The sequence below is a fragment of the Mauremys reevesii genome, linkage group 21 (assembly GCF_016161935.1).
Source record: "Mauremys reevesii isolate NIE-2019 linkage group 21, ASM1616193v1, whole genome shotgun sequence".
Taxonomy (NCBI): Eukaryota; Metazoa; Chordata; order Testudines; family Geoemydidae; genus Mauremys; species Mauremys reevesii.
The window spans coordinates 14,694,841-14,716,864 of NC_052643.1; the positions used below are offsets into that span (position 1 = coordinate 14,694,841).

General features: G+C 48.8%; 1 protein-coding gene across 7 annotated transcripts in view; it reads right to left on the reverse strand.

Moving 5' to 3' along the window:
- Nucleotides 1-2,055: 2,055 nt before the first annotated feature.
- The window catches only part of TNFRSF14 (TNF receptor superfamily member 14), a 36,215-nt gene continuing 16,246 nt past the window's right edge, over nucleotides 2,056-22,024 (reverse strand). Inside the window, exons 1-8 of one of the 7 annotated variants that reach the window (XM_039508742.1) lie at nucleotides 14,646-14,664; nucleotides 12,483-12,588; nucleotides 10,809-10,934; nucleotides 9,553-9,708; nucleotides 7,808-7,898; nucleotides 5,964-6,151; nucleotides 4,551-4,567; nucleotides 2,056-2,768 (exon numbers count right to left, since the gene is read on the reverse strand). In XM_039508742.1, the coding sequence (XP_039364676.1) occupies nucleotides 2,646-2,768; nucleotides 4,551-4,567; nucleotides 5,964-6,151; nucleotides 7,808-7,898; nucleotides 9,553-9,708; nucleotides 10,809-10,934; nucleotides 12,483-12,588; nucleotides 14,646-14,648 (810 nt within the window). In that variant the 5' untranslated portion in view covers nucleotides 14,649-14,664 and the 3' untranslated portion in view covers nucleotides 2,056-2,645. Of the gene's footprint in view, nucleotides 2,769-4,467; nucleotides 4,785-5,963; nucleotides 6,152-7,807; nucleotides 7,899-9,552; nucleotides 9,709-10,808; nucleotides 10,935-12,482; nucleotides 12,589-14,232; nucleotides 14,618-14,645; nucleotides 14,665-15,693; nucleotides 18,224-19,697; nucleotides 21,020-22,024 lie in introns of those variants that run through there. The other 6 variants (XM_039508740.1, XR_005590309.1, XM_039508744.1 and 3 more) reach the window with 6 other exon arrangements.

Genomic DNA, 22,024 nt, shown 5'->3' on the forward strand with positions numbered 1-22,024 from the left:
GTCAGACAGCCCTACCCCCAACAAGCACTTGTCTGAACCTCATTCTTCCAGCTTCTCCCTCAAACCAAAGCCACCCACACCCAACTAATGGACAGGGGAGAAGCCTATTACAATATTATCCCCTCCTCCTACACTCAGGGCACATCTCTGCGGTTTACCCCGGTCACACAGCAAGGGTACACGTGTGTCACAGGCCAGGCTGGAACCCTGGCTTCCTGCTGCCAGGCCTGGGCTCTCACCACCAGGCCGCAGTGAGTAACACAATAAACAGGTTATTAACAATAGTTTACATTCCTCTAGCGCCTTTCATCCAAGGATCTCACAGTGCTTTACGAACAATCATTAACCATGGCGAAGATTAACGAACATTAATTAAGTAGAGATGAACCAGAACCAAAACCTCAGCTCTAACCACCTGCAAATGCTGAGGAAGCTCCGTTTCAGATCAGACCTTCCTCATTGCCCCCTATCTCTATATAGTAACTCCTCGCTTAACACTGTAGTTGTGTTCCTGAAAAATGCTACTTTAAGCGAAATGACATTAACCCAGAGGTGGGCAAACTGTGGCCCAGGGGCCACATCCGGCCCTCCAGCCATTGTAATCCAGCCCTCAAACTCCCACTGGGAAGTGGGGTCTGAGGCTAGCCCCGCTCCATCGCTCCAGCCAGGCTGGGCTCTTGCCCCATGCCACATGGCTCCCAGAAGCAGCAACACCTCCCCACTCTGGCTCCTACACGTAGGGGCAGCCAGGGGGCTCTGCACACTGTCCACACCCCAAGTGCTGCCCCCACAGCTCCCATTGGCCAGGAACTACAGCCAATAGGAGCTGCCAGAGTGGTGCCTGCAGACACGGCAGCATGCAGATCCCACCCCAGGACTGCCGCCTGACCCCCTCACATGCCCTAATGCCCTGCCCCAGCCCTGATCTCTCTCCCGCCCTATAAACCCCTCTGGCCCAGCCCGGAGCACCTTCCTGCACCCCCAACCCCTCATCCCGAGAACCCACACCCCCAGCCAGAGCCCTCATGCCCTCCCACATCCCAACCCCCAATTTTGTGAGCATCCATGGCCCGCCGTACAATTTTCATACCCAGATGTGGCCCTCAGGCCAAAAAGTTTGCCCACCCCTGTGTTAAGCAAATCCAATTTCCCCATAAGAATTAATGTAAATGGAGGGGTTAGGTTCCAGGGAAATTTTTTTTGCCAGACAAAAGACTATGTTTTTAATACGTATACACACACACATATATACACAGCATAAGTTTTAAACAATTTAATACTGTATACATAGCAATGGTGATGGTGAAGCTTGGTAGAGGGGGTGAAGTCAGAGGGTGGAAGATGGTGGGATATTTCCCAGGGAAAGCCTTGCTGCTAAATGATGAACTAGCACTTGGCTGAGCCCTCAAGGGTTAACATGTTGTTAATGCAGCCTCACCCTCCCCCACTCTAGAGAACACAAGCGTCTCTTCCCTACCTCTAAGACTCCTCATCATGCAACCTCTCCCTACTTGTCTGCTCCTGGATCTCACTGCATCGCCCCCAGCACCCCCCAGGCCTCCCACAATGGCAGCCTCCATCACCCATTCATCTGCCTCTCCCACAAGCACCTTGGCTCTTTCTTCCCCGGCTCACTTATGCCTGGTTCATCACTCCAGACTAATCGAAAAGGCCACAGCGCTCTCCTTCAAATCCCTCCGCAAGACCCACTTCCACCATGCCACAGAACAATCATCATGCTGATTTTCTCTCTTGTACTGCCCCTCATCCAAGCACAGCAGTGCTTAAATAGATTAATGAATGAGGCTTCACAGCCCCTGTTCTCCCCACTGACAGGACAGCTGCTCTAGGGTGAATGTGACTTGACTATCTTCTTTCATACGCATCACAAATCGATCCCTAGATTGTCCAGCCCTCCGACTGCTGCGTTATCAAGGGTAGCAAGTTGGTGCAGTCCAGCCTCCAATCTTCACTATAAAAACATTTAGCTTTATTTCCAACCATATGTCTCACCTGGGATTTTATCTTACACATAGAGAAGGTTCAAAGCAAATCTGATTAACAAGAGACAGTAAAGGTGCAGATTTAATGTAGGATGAGATATTAAGAGCTAATATTTACAGCACTAATACATTTCTGTTCCAATCCTCTGTTGCCCTGGTATAGAACTAAAGCTATGTATAAAATCCATTTTGACTATATGCTTTGTGTTCACCTGGTCCAATATGGCAAAGCAACTGGTCCAGCAGAGATTCCTGGGTACCAGGTTAAGTATTTGTGGTGTGTGAGTGGGAACTCCCAAACATTGTCATGAATAGATGGAAGTTTAAGTGTAGTTACCGAATGAAACCAAGAGCCCAGAGTCTGCTGACATTACACGTAACAATGTGTCTGTGAGGAAGGCTTCAGCATAACAGGAGACAGCCAGAGAGACTAAAGTTACATTGATGATGATCACTAGAATCCAGTGAAGAGGGATCATTCAGCTTTTTCTAGAGTAGGCCTGAACCTTCAGAAGAATCCAGGGCTGGTGGTCATTCCCCAGACTCCTCTCCGTGTTCCTCCTCTATCACGTGCAGGGCTGACGAGTGGCTCTCTCTCTTCCCCTACTTCGAAAAAGTGCATCTGCTCTTGCCCGTGTTTGTTCAGGGGCTGTGAAGGGTGGATGTGCCGGAATTTTTAGTAGTTTCCTGAACAGGGAGGGCTGTATCAGTCCCTGTGTTTCTAGTCCGTATCAAATTTTCCATAACCTCTTCGTTTAGCTCATCCTTTAAAATATGACAAAGTAAAGCAAAGAGATGATGAACATTCGGTTACTATCAATCAAATGGCTGGTACGTTTTCCTAGCACCTGCTAGAGTTCTCTTAGAATTTGTTTTCTTATTCATTATCATGAAGTATTATAATACTTATTAATGTCATTCCCCATTTAGAACAGAAGTGTAAGTTATACTGTCTGGCATGATTTTTTCCTATAAATAGGGTCCAATATTTGCTGGACAGATCTTAGACTCTGTAATTAGCTAATTTTGCATCATCTTAAACTGTGTAATGTCACAAGGTAAAGATATAGATAAACCCGGCATAAAACAGCAACTGTGCTAGAGATGCCCATTTCCAAATCAAATACGTTGAAAGACGCACAAGGTGGGTGAAGTAATATCATTTCTTGAACTAACTTCTGTTGAGGGAAGAGACAAGCTATCAAGCTTCCCAGAGCTTTCCTTCAGGTCTGGGCAGGTAACCAGAGTGTAACAGCTAAATACAAAGTGGGATGGATCGTTAAGCTTAAGAGGTTAACATGTTGCAAGAAACCACTTATAATGAAGTGGGCATTTATCACCTCTGCAAGTCATAGGACAAAGCAGGGTTACTAGGTTACAAATTGTTATAATGACCGTAAAACCAGTGTCACTGTTTAGACCCTGGTTGTTAGTGTCTAGCAGAGTTATGAATTTAAGCTTGTCTTTGAAAGGTGTGGTGCAGGTTTCCTTTGAGGACAAGGAATAAGTCAGATAGGCAGTGACTGCTCTGTGAAAAGTGTTCACCCATGGGTGACAGGGTGTTTTTGTCTATTATCATTTTTCCAGTGAGAGTTCCTTCAAGAGTGTAGTGATTGTTGGGTATCACCCACGTAGTTGATGGGGCATCTGATGCACTGGATGAGGTACACCAAAGGCTCTTCCACCAATAAAAGAAAGGTTTTACCTCACCCACCTTGTCTGTCTCATGTATGTTTAAGCATCTTGGCTCCAGGTTGCATGCCTGGAAGCTTAAAGAGCCAAAAAAGTCCATTTTAACTTCAGATTTTAAAGATTCTTTTGCTTTCAAGTGTGCTATCACTCAGGGTGGAATTAAGAGTCAATCAAGCCATTTGTTACTAAGCTTCATTATATTTTTTGGATTATAGATGTCAGTTTACTGCAGATTTTGACCCTGGGCACATTTAATGCTGAATAATAATATTTTGCACTCCTATGGTACCTTCCATTCAGGGATCTCAAAGCACTTTACAAAGATCATGGAGCAAATCATGGTCTATGCACCGCCTGGGTAATTGGTTCTGCTGCTTCAGGGCCTTGCATAGCCACAGAGCAAGAACGTGTAAGTGTGGGGGGCAGGGGGTTTACTCTGACTGACTCAAATCTCACAGTACCCCCAAGGTAAGTATTTTTCCCATTTTACAGATGCAGACAGTAAGGCGCATTGGCCCAGACCCTCCAAGATATTTAGGCTCCTAACTTCCATTGAAATCAGGAGCCTTAATACCTTTAAAAATCAATGAACATTAAATACCTTTGTGGATCTGGACCGTAATGTACAAGTGACTTGTTCCCTAGTCCCATAGTGACAGAGTTGGGAATAAGATTTAAGAGCTCTCGGTGTTAATCTCATTTGACCAGTGGGGACTTTAGAGTTTATGCACATACACACTTGTTCTCAGAGACTCCTGTGGCAAGCAGCCATAGCCATGGCAGAGATACTCATGCCATCCAGCAACCCCTGCTCCAGTTGCTTGTGCATAGTAAATAAAAGACCAGACAACTCACCCCTATGTCCTGTGCAGCTGCAAAGGAAAAGGAATCTCGTCAGGAAACAGTTTGCTGCATTTTGTACTGATGTTTTTCTGTATTAATGTCCCCAGGCCAAGTCCTGCCCTTGGACGCATGCACAGCTCTCTGCGATTCAGGGGGGCCATGTGGGTGCACATCCACAGAACATGGCCCCCCTGTGCGTGACTGCGATTTGCACTACGCTTAGCAGCATCTTGAGGAATCACCCCGCTGGGGGAGGAAGGTGGTTAGGTAACAATGCTAATCCAATGTGATTTGGGCTCCAACAATGATCTGCATTGATACAGCACCTAACCGCTAAGGATCCCAAAGAGTTTTGCAAACAGCAAACCACACAAACCCTATAAGGGGGCATTATGTCAAACAGCTACTCCAGGGGTAGGCAACCTATTGCACGTGTGCGTGAGCTGATTTTCAGTGGCACTCACACTGCCTGGGTCCTGGCCACCGGTCCGGGAGGCTCTGCATTTTAATTTAATTTTAAATGAAGATTCTTAAGGTTTTTAAAAACCTTATTTACTTTACATACAACAACAGTTTACTTCTATATTATAGACTTATAGAAAGAGACCTTCTAAAAAACGTTGAAATGTATTACTGGCACACGAAACATTAAATCAGAGTGAATAAATGAAGACGCGGCACAGCACTTCCGAAAGGTGGCCGACCCCTGAGCTACTCTATGGCACAGGGAAATTGAGCAATTTGCCAAAATTCACACCTCTGGTCATTGGCAGAGCTGAGAATATTATCCAGGAGTCCTGATTCCCAGCCCCCAGCTATAACCAGTAACCCGCGTTCTCTCTTGGACCTGAGAACATGTTCTTCTCTTGGTGGATAAATGATGGGGCAAAACTGAGATGCTTATTTCTGCAGCAGGAACCGGTTCTGAGTACAGCCCAAACTCCCATTCCATTAACATCACTGCTCCCCCAGCAAATGAAGAGGGAACTTTGTAAGCACATATCAGATACAAGCAGGGGAGAACTGATCCGGGTTGCTTGGAGAATGTGAACAGCTGGTATTTCTAGCCACTGGGGAATCTGGCCTGGGAAAAAGGCCAGTTTTGGCCATGACTTGGGGAGGGACAGGATCCTCCCGAGCTGGGCACTGCAGCTGGTGCTATAACACAGCACCCTGGCCTGGGACCAGCCAGCTCACCTCGTAAAGTAGGTCAAATTTAGGGCCAGCGGATATTAAAGGCAACCCCGTAAAGAAGAGAGATTTAGACTCTCACAGGGATTCTTGGTTTGAAGAAGCAATTCCAGTTACAGGTTGGCATGTTCCAGGGTGAAACAAAGACCAATGTGCCAAATACAAACTCGGCCAGTCTGACCCCTTTAGAGACCCTTTGACGGGTTTCACAGGTCTCACGCTTTTCTGACTTACGTGGTCTCCCATCTTTCCTCTTCTTCCTCCTCCATAAAAAGTACACTGCTCCAAACACCACAGGTACAATTAAAACTAGAAAGACAATTATCAATGCCAGCCCTGTGGCAGAAAGGCCTCTTTTTACACAAACTGCATCAGAAGTGGCTGTCCCGGCCTTTCCTTCTGTCATCCCTTCCTCTTCACACCTAAGATGAAAGAAGACATGTTAGTAAATAGGTCAGCGTATCCACAGCCTTCTCATGGTCTTAATATATGGATCAGATATGATAAAACCCCATCCAGATTCTGGGCCTGATCCTGCAGTCTGTGGACAGGCCAAACTCCCACTCATTTCAAGGCTGTAGGATCAGGTCCTTTGAGCTGTAGAAGCCTGCACATTGGAAAATTAAGTTATAAGGGTCCAAATTGTTAACAGAATATAGGATGAGACTGAAAAATGCAAATACAATAAATTTACTGTACTGACCTCAGAAGTTTTTACCTGCCCCCACCTCAGCGGAGGGTCCTGTGTTTTCAATGAGTGTCACTGACGTACCCAGGCAGCACAGGAAGTGGTGCTCCCACGCTGACTTGGGTACGCCTCAGCAGGGGTGAAAGTTAGTTAAAGGACTTACCGGTAAGCCAGAGTCCTGAACGGGGGGCAGGGCCTTTAAATTCCCAGGCCCTTTAAATTGCTGCCGGAGCCCTGGGGTAGCAGCAGCGGACCGGGGCTCCATTGGTGATTTAAAGGGCCCAGGCTCCCAGCCGCTGCCACAGAACCCCGGGCCCTTTAAATCACCGAGCCTCAGGGGCTCCCAGCTGCCGCTGCTACCCCAGGGCTCCAGCAGTAGGGCCCTGGAGGCAATTTAAAGGGCCCGGGGCTCTGGCCGCTGCTAGGAGCCCCAGGCTATTTAAATCGACAGCCTGGGGAAGCCAGTACAGTCGGGGGGGTACCAGCTCTTGCTGCTCCGCCGCACCATACAGTACCAGCTAACTGTCACCTCGGCTCCTCAGCCAATCACCCACAGCAGAGCAGAGCCTAACTGAGCCGAAGGGCCAGATTCACCACTGCTCTACGGCCCCTTTGCACCGTTTGTGGGACAGGCAGGCTGTGTGGTTGGGAGGGGACCTCACCTGGCGCAGGGGGGCCATGGTGGCGCGGGGGGCAGGCCAGAGATGGATTGGCCCAGGGAGGGGGCACGGCCAGGGCAGTTCTGCCCCCCATTCGTGGCCCCTAGGGGGCCATTGTCACTGGTAAACCTCACAACTGACCTAGCCTGCGTCAGGGGCTGACCTGGCCCCCAGCTGCCCATGCCAAGGAGGCAGAAAGGTCTTTAGGACGTGGCGGATAATCGAAGAAGGAGCCGATTTTCAACTCTTAATTCTAAAACGTGCCATATGTATTTGTAATCTGTGTTCTGCCCGCTGCTGTGCAGCCATGGGGCTCTCTGGCCATGGAACTGGGGCTGTTACACTGCATGGGTGGCCAGTCCCAGTATGGCCCGGGGCCTGGTTCCACCCAGTCTCTCCGCCATGTCACTGGGCTCTGTGCAGGGAGGATCTGGCAGAGGGGGCTGCATCCCATGTCACGTTTATAAACAGCCCTGAGGTGAATCCAGCCCTCACAGGGAGGGCCCAGGGTACGGAAAGGGATTCCTGGGGAAAGGATTCCCCAACACACAGCTCACAGCCCTATTGATTTTGGGTTACGTTTCCCAGCTGCTGAACTTCAGGGCATCTCTAACCAGGTCTGATACAGCCGCAAAATTCAAGTACAAAGAAATAGTGATGAATGAAAGGAGAGAAGGCAGCGTGTAAAGTCGGTGCAAGGGAAAAGGCCATGTGTAGTCAGAGTCACCTACCTGGTCCATGGCTGACAGGCCTGTGACATGTTAGTTGCTGAGAAGGTTCCATCAGGGCAAACCTCACATACGTTGTCGCTGAATTCTGTGCCTATAAAAGAGGGTGACATAACTGGATTCTCTCCTGAATGTGGGGCCTAAAGGAGCTTTGATTTCAGAAAGGTCTCCAGCTGCATCTCCCCACTCTCCCTACCATGTTGCAGAGCCTCTAGATCCATTTTATTCTGAAGCCTCCAATTCCATGTGGCCCTGATGGGGTAACAGAGGGGAGGGAACTCGGGTTTTGAGACTTGGACTTGCAGACCTAGGTGTGTATTAGGTCGACTTACAGCCACTGCAGTAATTACCCCGGTGGTGCATGTCCACACTACCCTCCTTGGGCCAGTGGTGCATGTCCTCACTAAGAGGGCTTCCACCTACCAAAGAGGGGCAGTGTGGGGAGCGGAGGGCCCGGTCTCTCAGCTCTGCTGGCAGCTCAGTGCGGGGAGCGTGGCTGCCCCACAGGTTCCTAGCGGGCTGCCTCCCCTCATCGTCTGTTGACAATGAGGTCCCTTCCTAGAGTGTCATTGTAAGGCGCCTGTTTGCCTTTTCCTGCACTTCTCTGCAACCTCCCTTTCCGTCCCAGTGTAGAAATGCTACTGAACAGCCTGGGTGACGTGTGAATGGAACAAAACCACACTCTGCTTCTCGACAGCAGCTCCCATCCCAGCATCTCAAAGTGCCAGGCTCTCAGGGCGTTAAGCTCACATCTCCCCACTCAGTATCCACCTTTGCAAACAGAGCAAAGAACCGTGAGGTACTTTTGATCAAGGGCAAGAGTTCCAGATTAACCAAAAGCCTTAACAATGGACCATGGCCTGGATCCACACCCACACTCTGTAAAGGCACTTACGTGTCTACAGCACTGATGTACTCCAGTGTAATTAACGGGGATTCTGCACCACTAGAAAATGTGGTGCTGAACAAGTCTGTAGCACTATGGGAGCTCCAAAAGGGGTGTGTTTAGCACACTTGTCTCACTAACAGAATTCTGTGCCCAAAGACGGGCTCGAGGGAGCTGTTTCTGGTGTGCAAGCTGCAGCTGAACTCACACTGCACTCTGCTGCTGCGTAGGTGGGCTGCCGACATGTGTGAGTACAAACCCACGGCCTCATGCAAAGTGCTGCCTGCAAGAGCATCATGTGAGTGTCCAACGACACCCAGAGGAGTCTGAGCTCCTCACAGCCTGTGACACACTTAGCTTTGCCCCATCTATTTCATGCTTGTTTCACAGGGAGATGGCAGCTTTGTGTCCTGCCTGGAAGGTGAACAGAGCCCAGCTCTAGAGCAGGACCCACGGCAGGGAATAGGAATTCCAGAGTGCAGGACCCCCAGCAGCTTCCTCGCTCCCACGCCCCTGCCCCCCATGTATATTGAGGGAGCTCCAGCTTGAGCGCCTCTGCTGAGCGCAGCTGGGGCAGTGTGTGCTGGGACAGAGGCAGTCGGGACCCAAACCATTTCTGTCTCTATAGGTCAAAACCAATTCCTACATGTGACCAACGGGCAACTCCGCTCCGTCAGCAGGCTGCAGCATTCTGCATGGTCCTAAGGGGTGGCCCCATCTATAGCCCAGCCACTCTTCCGGCTGCTTCCACAGCATCACCTCAGTCTCACCAGGATTAAGTCTCAGCCAGTTTGCTCTGCTCCAAATTCATTCTGTGACTGCAGAGTTTTGCCTTAGTATTACAGAAATTATGTTGCCTTACCAGATATTTTCACCTTAAAGCCAGGGAGGCAGACGGTGGAGGGACTACACATTTCACAGTCCAGGCCTGCAGGGTGCCTACAGAAATCGCCCGGGGCACAGCCGCACACAGTGTTCTTCGTATAAGTGCATTTTTCTTTTGCCATCAGTCTGGCTCCTAAAGGAAAGTTACATGCATCACAAATACATTTATACGGGAAATAAACAGAGCAGAAACAAAACCTGATGTGCACCCCTAATCCTTGCTGATCCGTGGTACAGGGCACAGGAGCTATAAGGGTTTGTTATGACAACTCCATTTTACAAGTTTTGCCATGTAAACAGAACCATCTGGAGCCTGATTCTCTGCTGCCCTGCACCTTGTATTGTATTTACATCAGTGCAAAGGGTGCATGCAAAATGCTACCAAATCAGCATTCTCTACTCAGCTGCAGTTCAGATGGTGCTTTGCACCCACTCTGCATTCACTTGCACGGGTGTAAATAATGACAAAGGCGGTGGAGAATGAGGCTCCCAGTAGCCACATATAAAGAACCTCAACCTCCAATCCAGCTGGTCACTGGAGGAGCAGTCCACTGTAGGGGGATTTTGGAGTGCTCATAACAGCTGCTACACAACCCGTCCTCCTGGCTGCCCAGCTGATCCCCATGTGCTGGGATGGGGCCATAGGCAGCTGATGTAAACAGCCTGCAGGCTGTTCTAATTCATGCTGGGGACCAGGCACTGATGGCCCCACAGAGACTAGGCAACTATTGTGCACATCACTCATATCACTGCCAGCTCCTGAGTTACGTGCATGTTCTTCAGCCACTGCTCAGGATCTGAAAGGGAAGGTTATAACCTTCCCCGTGTACAATCCAGATCCTGAGGCTGAAGTGCTGCTGCTCTAGGACAAAGGATACCATCTGAAATGTTTGATTATAATAATTGTTTATTGTGTTTGTTCTACTTCTGCTAAATCTAGAGATCCACTTTCCTGCTGAAAAGAATCTCCCTGGATGATTCCAGAGTCCTTAATCAGTGGAACATGTGCGACTGAAGCCCGTGCACTGTGCCAGAAATCTCCACTTCAGTGATTTGCCCAAGATTGCAAGGAACTCAGTAAGAGAGCTGTGAGCAAAACCCGGGTCTCTTGACTTCCATTCCCGGGCCCAAACAACTAGGCTGCTTTTGTATGTGTCGGCTGGGGGAGACAATTCAGAAAAAAATAATTAAAATCCATCCCTCCCCCGGCCACACACCAAGCAGCTTCCTTACCTGCATCGCAGACTTTACATCTCATGCACTCTGTTAGGCCATTGGGATGCTCTGTATACGTGTCGTCCACACAGGGCATGCAAGTTGTGCTGCTATTTACTGTACAACGTTTGAGCACCCTGTTCCCTAAAGCAAACAAAACAATTAGCTCCTCTGTAAACCAGGCTAATCTATTTAATGCATTAATCCAGAGATTGCAAAAGCAGGTAATTGTGCATGACAAATGCACACACTATGTGTATGGTTGTTATATGTTGCACACACCACCACTAGAAATAAAAGGTAAACGTCTCAGAACTAGATTGCCAGACCTGAAATCCTCTATTTCTGCACTACACAGGTACAGCATAGACAGAAACAATATCATAACTCACACCCCTCCCTTATCAGTAGGATCCCTAGCACAGTCGTGCTCAGACAATCTCTAATGGACACGGCACCTTTGACAGATGCGTGTGTCCCCACTGTGCCCAGTCAGGATCTCGTCCCTTTAAAAGATGCAGTTCTGAGCACTGTAGTTCCTCCTAAGCGGGTGGAGAATCCTCAGGTGAAGCCAGTGACTGGAGGGATCCTATGACCAGAAAGCGCCAGGGGACTAAGGAAGTCAGGTGACAGCCTGTGGCCAGGCCTATCCTACTGTAAGAGGTAGATTGAGAGGTGAGGGGCTGGGGCAGTGCTGGTGTCCAGAGCAGCCTGCTGGACAGCGGCCTGGGGCGGGGCTGTGGCTGGGGTGGGGCTGGCAGAGGTCCCTGTGCAGAGGAATGATCAGTAGGACCCTGATACAAGGTGACTCTTGGCTGCACCTTCTGACTACAACCCCACTTTACCCTCCTGTTACAGTCAATCAGGGCAGAGATCTGGGTCCTGGGCAGTCAGGCCTAGAGATTGAAACGAGAGTTCAGCCGACTGGTTAGAGCTGGGCCCAGCGGGGCAGGGTCCAGGAACAAGCCAACAGTCAGTGCTGGAGTGACAGAAGCCGAGTGCCGGAGATGGAGGGTAAAGTGGGGTTGTAGTCAGAAGGTGCAGCCAAGAGTCAGAAGCCAAAGGGTTAACCAGAGTCACAGTCGGGAGGCGCAGCCAAGGGTCGGGGTCCGAAGCCAGGACAGGGTGGGGTCAGGACTGGAAGCCGGCTGGAGCAGGGCTAGGACACAGCAGGAGCAAGGACTAGGCACGGAGCAGGACAGGCCCAGCTGCAGGCAGGATGCGCATCGAGCAGCCGCTGCTCGGCTGTGGGTGCCAGGCTGCTACGCAGGAGTCAGAACTGCTGATCCAGCAGCCACTCCGGTGCTGTGGCTGCCCCGTCAGTTCCAAAGTGATGCAACTCGGCTTCCTGGTTCCCCAGCAGCCAAGCTAGTCAAGGGAGCAGGCCAGCAGCTGGTCCTGCCTGACCTGGCCTCTGAGGACGAGAGGTGTTACGGAGAGACTGACTTGCCCAAATTATCACAGTACGTCTCCTTCTGGATCCCGTGTCCCAGGCCACAGGAACCATCCTCTCTATGTCCTCCATTGACAGGTGAGTAACAAGCAATGAGATGTTTACATGGCCAGAGCTGTGTCCTCACCACCAGCTAGATTCACAGTAATAGAGGTGAGCAAGCTCTCCGGAGGAGGCCGGACAATTGGACTCTCTAGGGAAGGGTCATGATTTTTAAAGAAGCAATCAGATAGACCTACCTGCACTGCACATGGGACAGCATTCACCATTTATTTCATATTCACCTGGGTCGCATTGTAGAGCTTTCGAATGAGGTAGTTGTGTTATCAAGAAAACAACAAAAATCTTTAGGGAAGAAGAGAAAAAAGTTTCTGATTCGTATCATGCAGGCTCAAGTACATTCAACGGAGATCATAGTGATGATAATGATATTGATTAGAAATGTTACCAGCGCTATTACTTTTCCATGATACTTTTACAAGTTTATCATCATATTTTGTTCTACCCTTTAAGGTATTGCTGTGATGCTTTGAGGTCACAAAGAAATCCAATGTGTATTATTTCAAGAAATAAAAGAGTCATTCAACTAACAGAAACAAATGCAAATTCCAAAGAGGTCATTTTAACGTTTTTATGGAGTCACTGTTTCTCTCTGTTTCTGTGCTAACGGCACCACTTGACAGCTCCACAACATACCTCATCTTAAAGTAGACATACAAAGCTTTCAAATGATGTGTGATGTGTATTTGTATAGAGAGACTACAGGAAGAGGACCAATGGGTGGTGTCTGCCGCTCGCCTATCAGCCCCCTACTTTGCCATTCCCTCACTACCACTCTCCACATTCTGGGTCAAACTCTGCTCTCATTTAAACCTGGAAGAATTCTACTGACACTAGTCTGGCTGGAATCCAGCCTTTACAGCCTTGGGACATGATCCTCCATCCCGGGATCATGTGAGTGCTCAGCTCAGTTTGGGTCTAGTCATGTGGATCACAGTGATGGGGTTGGATTCACAAACTGTGGCCTTTGACATTTCAGATAAAGCTGCCTTCTGTTCTGATTTTCTAAATCCAGAAGCACAGGGATACCATTAGCCACTTGGAAATCATTTTCCTTTTTCTTCCAGTATAATCTCTTTCCCTTTTACTCCTGGCGCGTTTTGCTGAGTACTCGGAATAGAGTTGAAACTAGCTCCAGTTTACACTGTGACCCCCAAAATGGAAGGACTGAAATATGATTGGCCATGGAAAGCCCCAAACTGAGACCCAGCAGCCCAGCTTCCGTGTGGGCCAAGCGTCATTCCCTGTGCTGGCCTGTCCCTCAGGTCCATACAGCCCTGGACACCCTGGGAGGAAACGGCAGATACAAAACAACAAACTATGGGGATAGAGCAGCAGCGGATTCAATACAACGCACCACAAGGAGCTACTGTCCATTTAGAATCCTCAAACATTTCCCCTTTCAAAGGGCAACTTTTGGGGGTAGGATTGTTTGTTTTTCTTTCTAAAATCAGTGTCTGTTAAAAAAAAACCTACTGCCAATCTACATAATGAAAAGTCAATTCACTTAGACCCCCCAAGCTGCAGGCTGAGTATCACTGATGAGAACAAACCAAAATCTCCCAGCGGTATTTGTTTCCTACTAAATTAAGGAGGAAAAGTTTATTTTCAATATTCATTTTTGTTGTTCTTTGCTGTCTCCACCAGATGGAGCCCAACAGCTTCTAAAATGCAGAGAGATTTTCTCGAACAAGGAGTAAACAACCTCTAACTCGGGGGGGGGAGGGGGGCGAACGGTTAGAGTTTGCGTTAATAAAAAAAGGACAAATGTAAAAATTCAGCTTCCTGGGATCTTATATCATTAGTCACAGGAGATTCCCACCATCCCACCCCCACCCCCAAACCTCCCCCCGTGTCTCTGCCGGGTTTGCGGGGCAGGGCCGATCTGTTGGCTCCATTTTATTTCAGGCGCTTTGGGGATCCACTTACCCGGCGCATGGACCCGAGAACAGACCGCGGAGCCCGGCTGCTTCTGCCCCCGCAGGGCATCGAGTCTCGGACCGCTACAGCTCAGCGCGGCCTCCGGGTCCGGTCACTGGCTACAGGCTGCTGGCCCGAGCGCGCCCGGTGCCCCCGCCGTGTCCCCGGGTGCCCGCCCCATTGATCCCCCGCGCCCCGCTCCGGGGAGCTCCCGGGCCGCTCGCAGGACACAAGCCCAAAGTTCTGCTCCGGTTCCGACCCTGATCCAGGCCCGACGGCCCCGCAGCAGCAGCAGCCAAGAGAGCAGCTCCGACCTTCACTGAAAGTGAAAGTGGATTATGTAAGCAGACGGGGAGTTTCCCAGCAGTCTGGGCTTTCGGGTTATATTGTTACAGGGAGAGAGACATTTAAGGCAAACTCACCATGGGCTCCAATTAAGGGGGGGCAGTGGAGAGCAGCCCCCCCTTCCCCCGTTTCATACAGGAGGTGCAAGCTCCCAGGCGGAGCCTTTAACTGCTGCACAGGGTCAGGGTGAGGTTGTGCACAGGAGAGGTGCCCCGGTGCAGGGAGTCAGTATTTTGTTTACAAACAGAGGCTGGGTGATTAAGATCAGAAAGGGCTGGTGCTTAAATGAAGGGTCTGGCAGTTTAGCTGTAAAAGAGGAAGCCCACCGTGGAGGAGGGAGGAGAGTTTGTGTCGCAGAGAACAGGGGATTTGGGAAAAATACAGCAAAGCACTGAGCCTAGGTTATCTTCAGAAAAGGGGGAGATTTCGGAGCTTAGGTGAAAAGAAGGGGCCAGACCCAGAGCAGGGTTAGCAGTGTACAGAGAAACAACAAGAAATCCGCTGGCACCTTAAAGACTAACAAATCTGTTAGTCTTTAAGGTGCCACCGGACTTGTTGTTGTTTTTGTGGGTACAGACTAACACGGCTACCCCCTGACACTTGAGTGTATAGAGAAGTTCCCACTCTACCTGTGGTACTTATGTGGCCCCATCACCATAGTATCTGAGGCTGCGCCTCACAGTGCCTAACCTATTTCTCCTCCCAGCCCCTTGGCGAGGTAGAGCAGGGCTGATATCCCCATTGTACAGGGGGGGCACTGAGGCACACACAAACCAAAGGCCAGATCTTCAAAGGTATTTAGGCACCTCGTGAGATTTTCAAAGACACTTAGAAAGTTTGGTGCTTTGTAAACCCCACTAGATGCCTGGCTGTATCTTTGGGTGCCTAAAAACCTTTACAATTCTGTCCCTAAAGCACTGGCCTGGGGTCAGAGAGGAAGTCCCCGGCGGAATAGAACCCAGGTCCTTCAGGGCTAGCTCCCTATCCAGCAGCTCTGATAGATAGGAGCAAAACCAAGGCAGCCAGTTCACTGAGGCTTCAGCAAATGGTCCCAGGATGGATGCCATGGCTGACAGCATGAAAAGCCGCACCAAGGTTAGGAAGGCTGGAGAATGACAGTAGCTCACTTCACTCCCAAGGGGTGGCAGGTTCTGCCCATGCTGGGTTGCACAGCAATGGCTGCTGTGCAATTTTACATTTTAACTGAAAACCATTTTGTTCAGCCAAGTTTTGTTCTGAATTAGAGAAAAGGAAGGAATGAAAAGCTGTTGTATGACTATCAGGTGTGTTTATGCCTCAAATTCGTAGGATTTCAACTGTATTCAGGCCAATTCCAGAACAAAGAACAGAAACTGCATCCACAGAGTCCATAAAGTCGATGATTATTGTCATGATTTGCATTATTCACTAGATAATTATCTTCATATAAAAACATACTTGTTTTTCTCCACCAAAGACACAGCCTGGTACCCCAACAATGGGCTGGCTACTCTGCCTAGCAACAAGTCTCATCTAGCCAATTGAAAAATCACATTCTGTTCAACCTCCTCTGCCAATGACAGCGACAGAGGAAGAGGGGTTTGTCGACTGGCCAAGATGGTCACCCAATCACAAAAATACACCAATGGGAACAATCAGGCAGGGCCCACCCACATGGCTATCCTGCCTAGCAACTCCTCACTTAGTGGCTACGGCCCAGTTTAAAAAAAAAAAGAATTTAGCCCATCAGGAAGGTAAATCAGGTGATTGACAGACCAATATTAACCCCTGGTGGAGGGCAGGTTTCATGCCTTTTCCCTGACTCTGGGATGAGTTGCAGACCCAGACACTCACTGAGTGGTAGTGGATGAGTCGGGGGCCTCAGGCCCTGGGAAGGGGTTTAGCCCTCCCCCACTCTAGAGAACACAAGCGTCTCTTCCCTACCTCTAAGACTCCTCATCATGCAGCCTGTCCCTTCCTGTCTGCTCCTGGATCTCACTGCATCGCCCCCAGCACCCCCAGGCCTCCCACAATGGCAGCCTCCATCACCCATTCATCTGCCTCTCCCACAAGCACCTTGGCTCTTTCTTCCCCGGCTCACTTATGCCTGGTTCATCGCTCCAGACTAATCGAAAAGGCCACAGCACAAATCCCTTTGCAAGACCCCACTTCCACCATGCCACAGAATAATCATCATGCTGATTTTCTCTCTTGTACTGCCCCTTATCCAAGCACAGCAGTGCTTAAATAGATTAATGAATGAAGCTTCACAGCCCCTGTTCTCCCAACTGACAGGACAGCTGCTCTGGGGTGAATGTGACTTCACTATCTTCTTCTTTCATACGCATCACAAATCGATACCTAGATTGTCCAGCCCTCCGACTGCTGCTTTATCAAGGGTAGCAAGTTGGTGCAGTTCACCCTCCAATTTTCACTATAAAAACATTTAGCTTTATTTCCAACCATACGTCTTACCTGGGATTTTATCTTACATATAGAGAAGGTTCAAAGCAAATCTGATTAACAAGAGACAGTAAACGTACAGGTAGAATGTAGGATGAGATATTGAGCAATACAACATTTCTGTTCCCACCCTCTGTTGCCCTGTTATAAAACTAAAGCTATGTATAAAAACCACTTTGACTACCTGGTCCAATATAGTCAAAAGAGCAACTGCTCCAGTAGAGATTCCTGGATACCAAGAAGTGTTTGTGGCTAGAAAGTCCAGCGTGATATGTGAGTGGGAACTTTCAATCATTGTAATGAATAAATGGAAGTTTAAGTTTAGTTAGTGAATGAAACCCAGGCTACATCTATACTTGAGTTTTTGCGCTGTCAGATAGGGAATCAGAGTAAGAAAAGTGCTGGTTTCTGTACTCAGTTACTTCCACAGGGTCAGAGAGTGTTTACATTTGCAGCACTTCCATCGCCCATGAGAGCAGCACACTGAGGGCAGCTATCCCAGTATAGGTCTTGTGGGAAGCAGGGGGTGAGCGCAGGGTCCCAGCGGTGGATCGTTTTCTCTGTGGAGCACCATGGTCACTTGGCCAGATGAGCACTTGCAAAAAAAAAACCAGGAAGGGGAGTTTCAAAGTTCCCACTGGCTTTACAGGGGAGAGGCGGACTTCTGTTTATTTAGAACAGCAGAGCTGCTGGCCAGAGTGATCGCCCTAGGCACTGTGGGATATCCTCTGGAGGCTAAAAGCTGTTTACACAGGAAGAATGTGCCTCCACTTGCGCATCACCACAAAAGGATCAGTGGTAAGAGCTGTACGCTGCTTGTCGAGGTGGTTTTCTGTTTGCAGTGAAACTTCTGTCACTGGCAAGTTTAGACGCTCCCACAGTTTTTGTGCAAAACAGGGACTTTTTGTGCTTTAAATGGCAAGTGGAGACATGCCCCAAGAGCTCAGAGTCTGCAGACATTCCACTAACAATGTGTCCCTGAGGACGGCTTCAGCATAACAGGCCTTAGCCAGAGAAACTAAATGATGATGATCCCTGAAATTCAATGAAGAGGGATTTTCAGAAGCCTCCAATCCAATCACACGGGCAGGGCTGACAATGGCTTTCTTTCTTCCCCCACTGCTCTTGCCTTTGTTTGCTCCTAAGGAGGAATGTTCTCTGTGCCATTCTCTGTAGGCTAGATAAACTTGCTCCCAACCTGTCCATTTGACTCCTTTAAAATATGACAAAGTCAAACAAAGACATTATGAACAGACAGTTACTAACAATCAAATGGCAGGTACATTTACCTATCACCCACTAGAGTTCTCTTTCTTAGAGTTTGTTTTCTTATTCATTATGAGGAAGTATTATAATACTTATTAATGTTTTTCCCCACTTAGAACAAAAGTGTAAGTTATATTGTCAGGCATAATTTTTTCCTATAAAAAGTGACCAGTTTGCTGGACGGATCTTAGACTTCGTAACTAGCTAATTTCACATCATCTTAAACTGTGTAATGCCATAAAGATATAGATAAACCCGGCATAAAACAGCAACTGTTCTAGAGATGCCCATTTCCAAACCAAATATGCTGAAAGGGAGACAAGGTAAGTAAGGTCATATATATTTTCTTGAACCAACTTGTGTTGATGGAAGAGACAAGCTTTCGAGCTTCCCAGAGCTCTCCTTCAGGTCTGGGAAAGATAACCAGGGTGTAACAGCTAAAGGTGGGACAGATTGTTAGATATACCAATCTCCTAGAACTGGAAGGGACCTTGAAAGGTCATCAAGTCCAGCCCCCTGCCTTCACTAGCAGGACCAATTTTTGCCCCAGATCCCTAAGTGGCCCCCTCAAGGATTGAACTCCCAACCCTGGGTTTAGCAGGCTAATGCTCAAACCACTGAGCTAGCACAGGAGGTTAAGACATCTTGCAATAAACCATTTAAACAAAGTGGGCAATTAACACCTCTGCAAGTCAGAGGACAAAGCAGGGTTAGTAGGTTACAAATGGTTGTAATGACTGGTATAACCGATATCTCTGCGGAGTCCATGATTTAGGGCTAGTCTACACAGGCAACGGTAAAAACGCTGCTGCGGCAGCACTTTAATGTGACTGGTGTGGTCACGGCAGAGCGCTGGGGCAGAGCTCTTCCAGTACTCTAAAAAACTCACCTCCACAAGGGGTGTAGCTACCAGCCAGTGTAGACAAGCCCTTAGTATCTAGCAGAGGTATGAATTTAAGGAAAAGTCTACACCTGAAAAAGCTGCACCTGAGCTGCTGTAGCGCTTTAGTGAAGACACTACTACGCCGACGGGAGAGCTTTATGCACAGCCCAGGTAACTGGCTCTGTTGCTTTCAGGGCCTTGCACAACCAGAGTGTGCAGGGGGGGAAGAGTCAAGTCTTTGATATCCCCTAAGGTAGGTATTTTTCCCATTTTACAGATGCAGAAAGTAAGGCATAATTACCCAGATCCTCCAAGATATTTAGGCTCCAAACTTCCATTGAAATCAGGAGCCTAAATACCTTTAAAATCAATGGACATTAAGAGCCTATATAGTTTTGAGGATCTGGACCATAATGTTCTAGTGACTTGCTCCTCTCTCTCCCTCCCCCTCCCCCCCGACATAGCCATGGCAAAGAAACTGAAGCAAACCTCTGCTCCAGGTGTTTGTGCATAGTAAATAAAAGACCAGACAACTTACCCCTGTCTCCTGTGCAGCTGCAAAGAAAAAGGAATCTGTTCAGAAAACAGTCTGCTGCATTTTGTATTGATGTTTCTGTATTAATGTCCCATAGAAAAGTCCTGCCCTTAGACGCATGCACAGCTCTCTGCGATTCAGTGGGGCCATGTGGGTGCACATCCACAGAACATGGCCCCCCTGAGCAGTAACTGCGCTTTCCACTACACTTAGCGGCATCTTGAGGAATCACCCTACTGGGAGAGGAAGGTGGTTAGGTGACAATGCTAATCCAGTGTGATTTTGGGCTCTAACAATGCTTTGCATTGATACAGCACCTAACCTCTAAGGATTTCAAAGTGTTTTGCAAACAGCAAGCCACACAGCCCTATAAAGGGAGGCATTGCGTCAAACAGCTACTCTATGGCACAGGGAAATTGAGCAATTTGCCAAAATTCACACCTCTGGTCATCTCGGCAGAGCTGAGACTATTATCCAAGAGTCCTGATTTCCAGTCCCCAGCTATAACCAGTAACCAGCGTTCTCTCTTGCACCTGAGAACATGTTCTTCTCTTGGTGGATAAATGATGGGGCAAAACTGAGACGCTTATTTCTGCAGCAATAACAGGTTCTGAGTAGAGTCCAAACTCCCGTTCCATTAACATCACTGCTCCCGCAGCAAATTAAAACGGAACTTTGTATGCACATATCAGATACAAGCAGGAAAGATCATAAGCACGGGAGAACTGATCCAGGTTGTTTGGAGAATGTGAACAGCTGGTATTTCTAGCCACTGGGGAATCTGGCCTGGGAAAAGGCCGGTTTTGGCCATGAGTTGGGGAGGGACAGGATCCTCCCGAGCTGGGCAGGGGGCATGTTCACTGCAGCTGGTGCTATAGCACAGCACCCTGGCCTAGGACCAGCCAGCTCACCTCAAAGTAGGTCAAATTTAGGGCCAGCGGATATTAAAGGCAACCCCGTAAAGAAGAGAGATTTAGAGTCTCACAGGGATTCTCATTTTCAAGAGGCAATTCCAGTTACAGGTTGGCATGTTCCAGGGTGAAACAAAGACCAATGTGCCAAATACAAACTCTGCCAGTCTGACCCCTTTAGAGACCCTTTGACGGGTTTCACAGGTCCCACGCTTTTCTTACTTACGTGTTAATCCATATTTCCTCTTCTTCCTCCACCATAAAAAGTACACTGCTCCAGCAAATGCAGACAAAAGTAAGAGAGCAAGGACAATTATCACTGCTATCACTGCGGGAGAAAGGCCTCTTTTTACACAAACTGCATCAGAAGTGACTGTCCCGGCCTTTTGTTCTATCATCCCTTCCTCTTCACATCTAAGATAAAAGGAGACATGTTAGTAAATATGTCAGCATATCCACAGCCTTCTCACCGTCTCGGGGCTCCCGTCATTCCACCAGGTGGATTCCTTAATATACTGGATCAAATATGATAAGACCCCATCCGGGTTCTGGGCCTGATCCTGCAGTCTGTGGACAGGCCAAACTCCTACTCATTTCAAGGCTGCAGGATTGGGCCCTTTGAGCAGTAGAAGCCTGCACATTGGAAAATTAAGTTACAAGGGCCCAGACAGAATATAGGATGAGACTGAAAAATACAAATACAATAAATTCACTGTACTGACCTCAGAAGTTTTTACCTGCCCACACCCCAGCGTAGGGTTCTGTGTTTTTAATGATGGTGTCACTGACGTACCCAGGCAGCACAGGAAGTGGTGCTCCCACGCTGACTTGGGCACTCCTCAGCCAATCATCCATTGCAGAGCAAACCCTGAGCCGAAGGGCCAGATTCACCATTGCTCTACTGTCCTTTCCCACAGTTTGTGGGACAGGAAGGGGGCATGGCCAGGGAAGTTCTGCACCTCATTAGTGGCCTGTAGGGGGTCATGGCCACTGGCAGGCCTCAGAACTGACCTAGTCTGCGTCAGGGGCTCAACTGGCCCCCTGCTGCCCATGCCAAGGAGGCAGAAAGGTCTTTAGGACGTGGTGGAGGAGGGGCTGGTTTTCAACTCTTTATATTTGCAAACTCTGCCCGCTGCTGTGTGGCCACGGGGCTCTCTGGCCATGGAACTGGGGCTGTTACACTGCACGGGTGGCCAGTCCCAGTATGGCCCAGGGCCTGGTTCCACACAGTCTCTCCGCCATGTCACTGGGCTCTGTGCAGGGAGGATCTGGCAGAGGGGGCTGCAGTTGGAATCCACTGGCCATCCCATGTAACGTTTATAAACAGCCCTGAGGTGAATCCAGTCCTCACGGAGAGGGCCCAGGGTACAGAAAGGGATTCCTGGGGAAAGGATTCCCCAACACACAGCTCACAGGCTT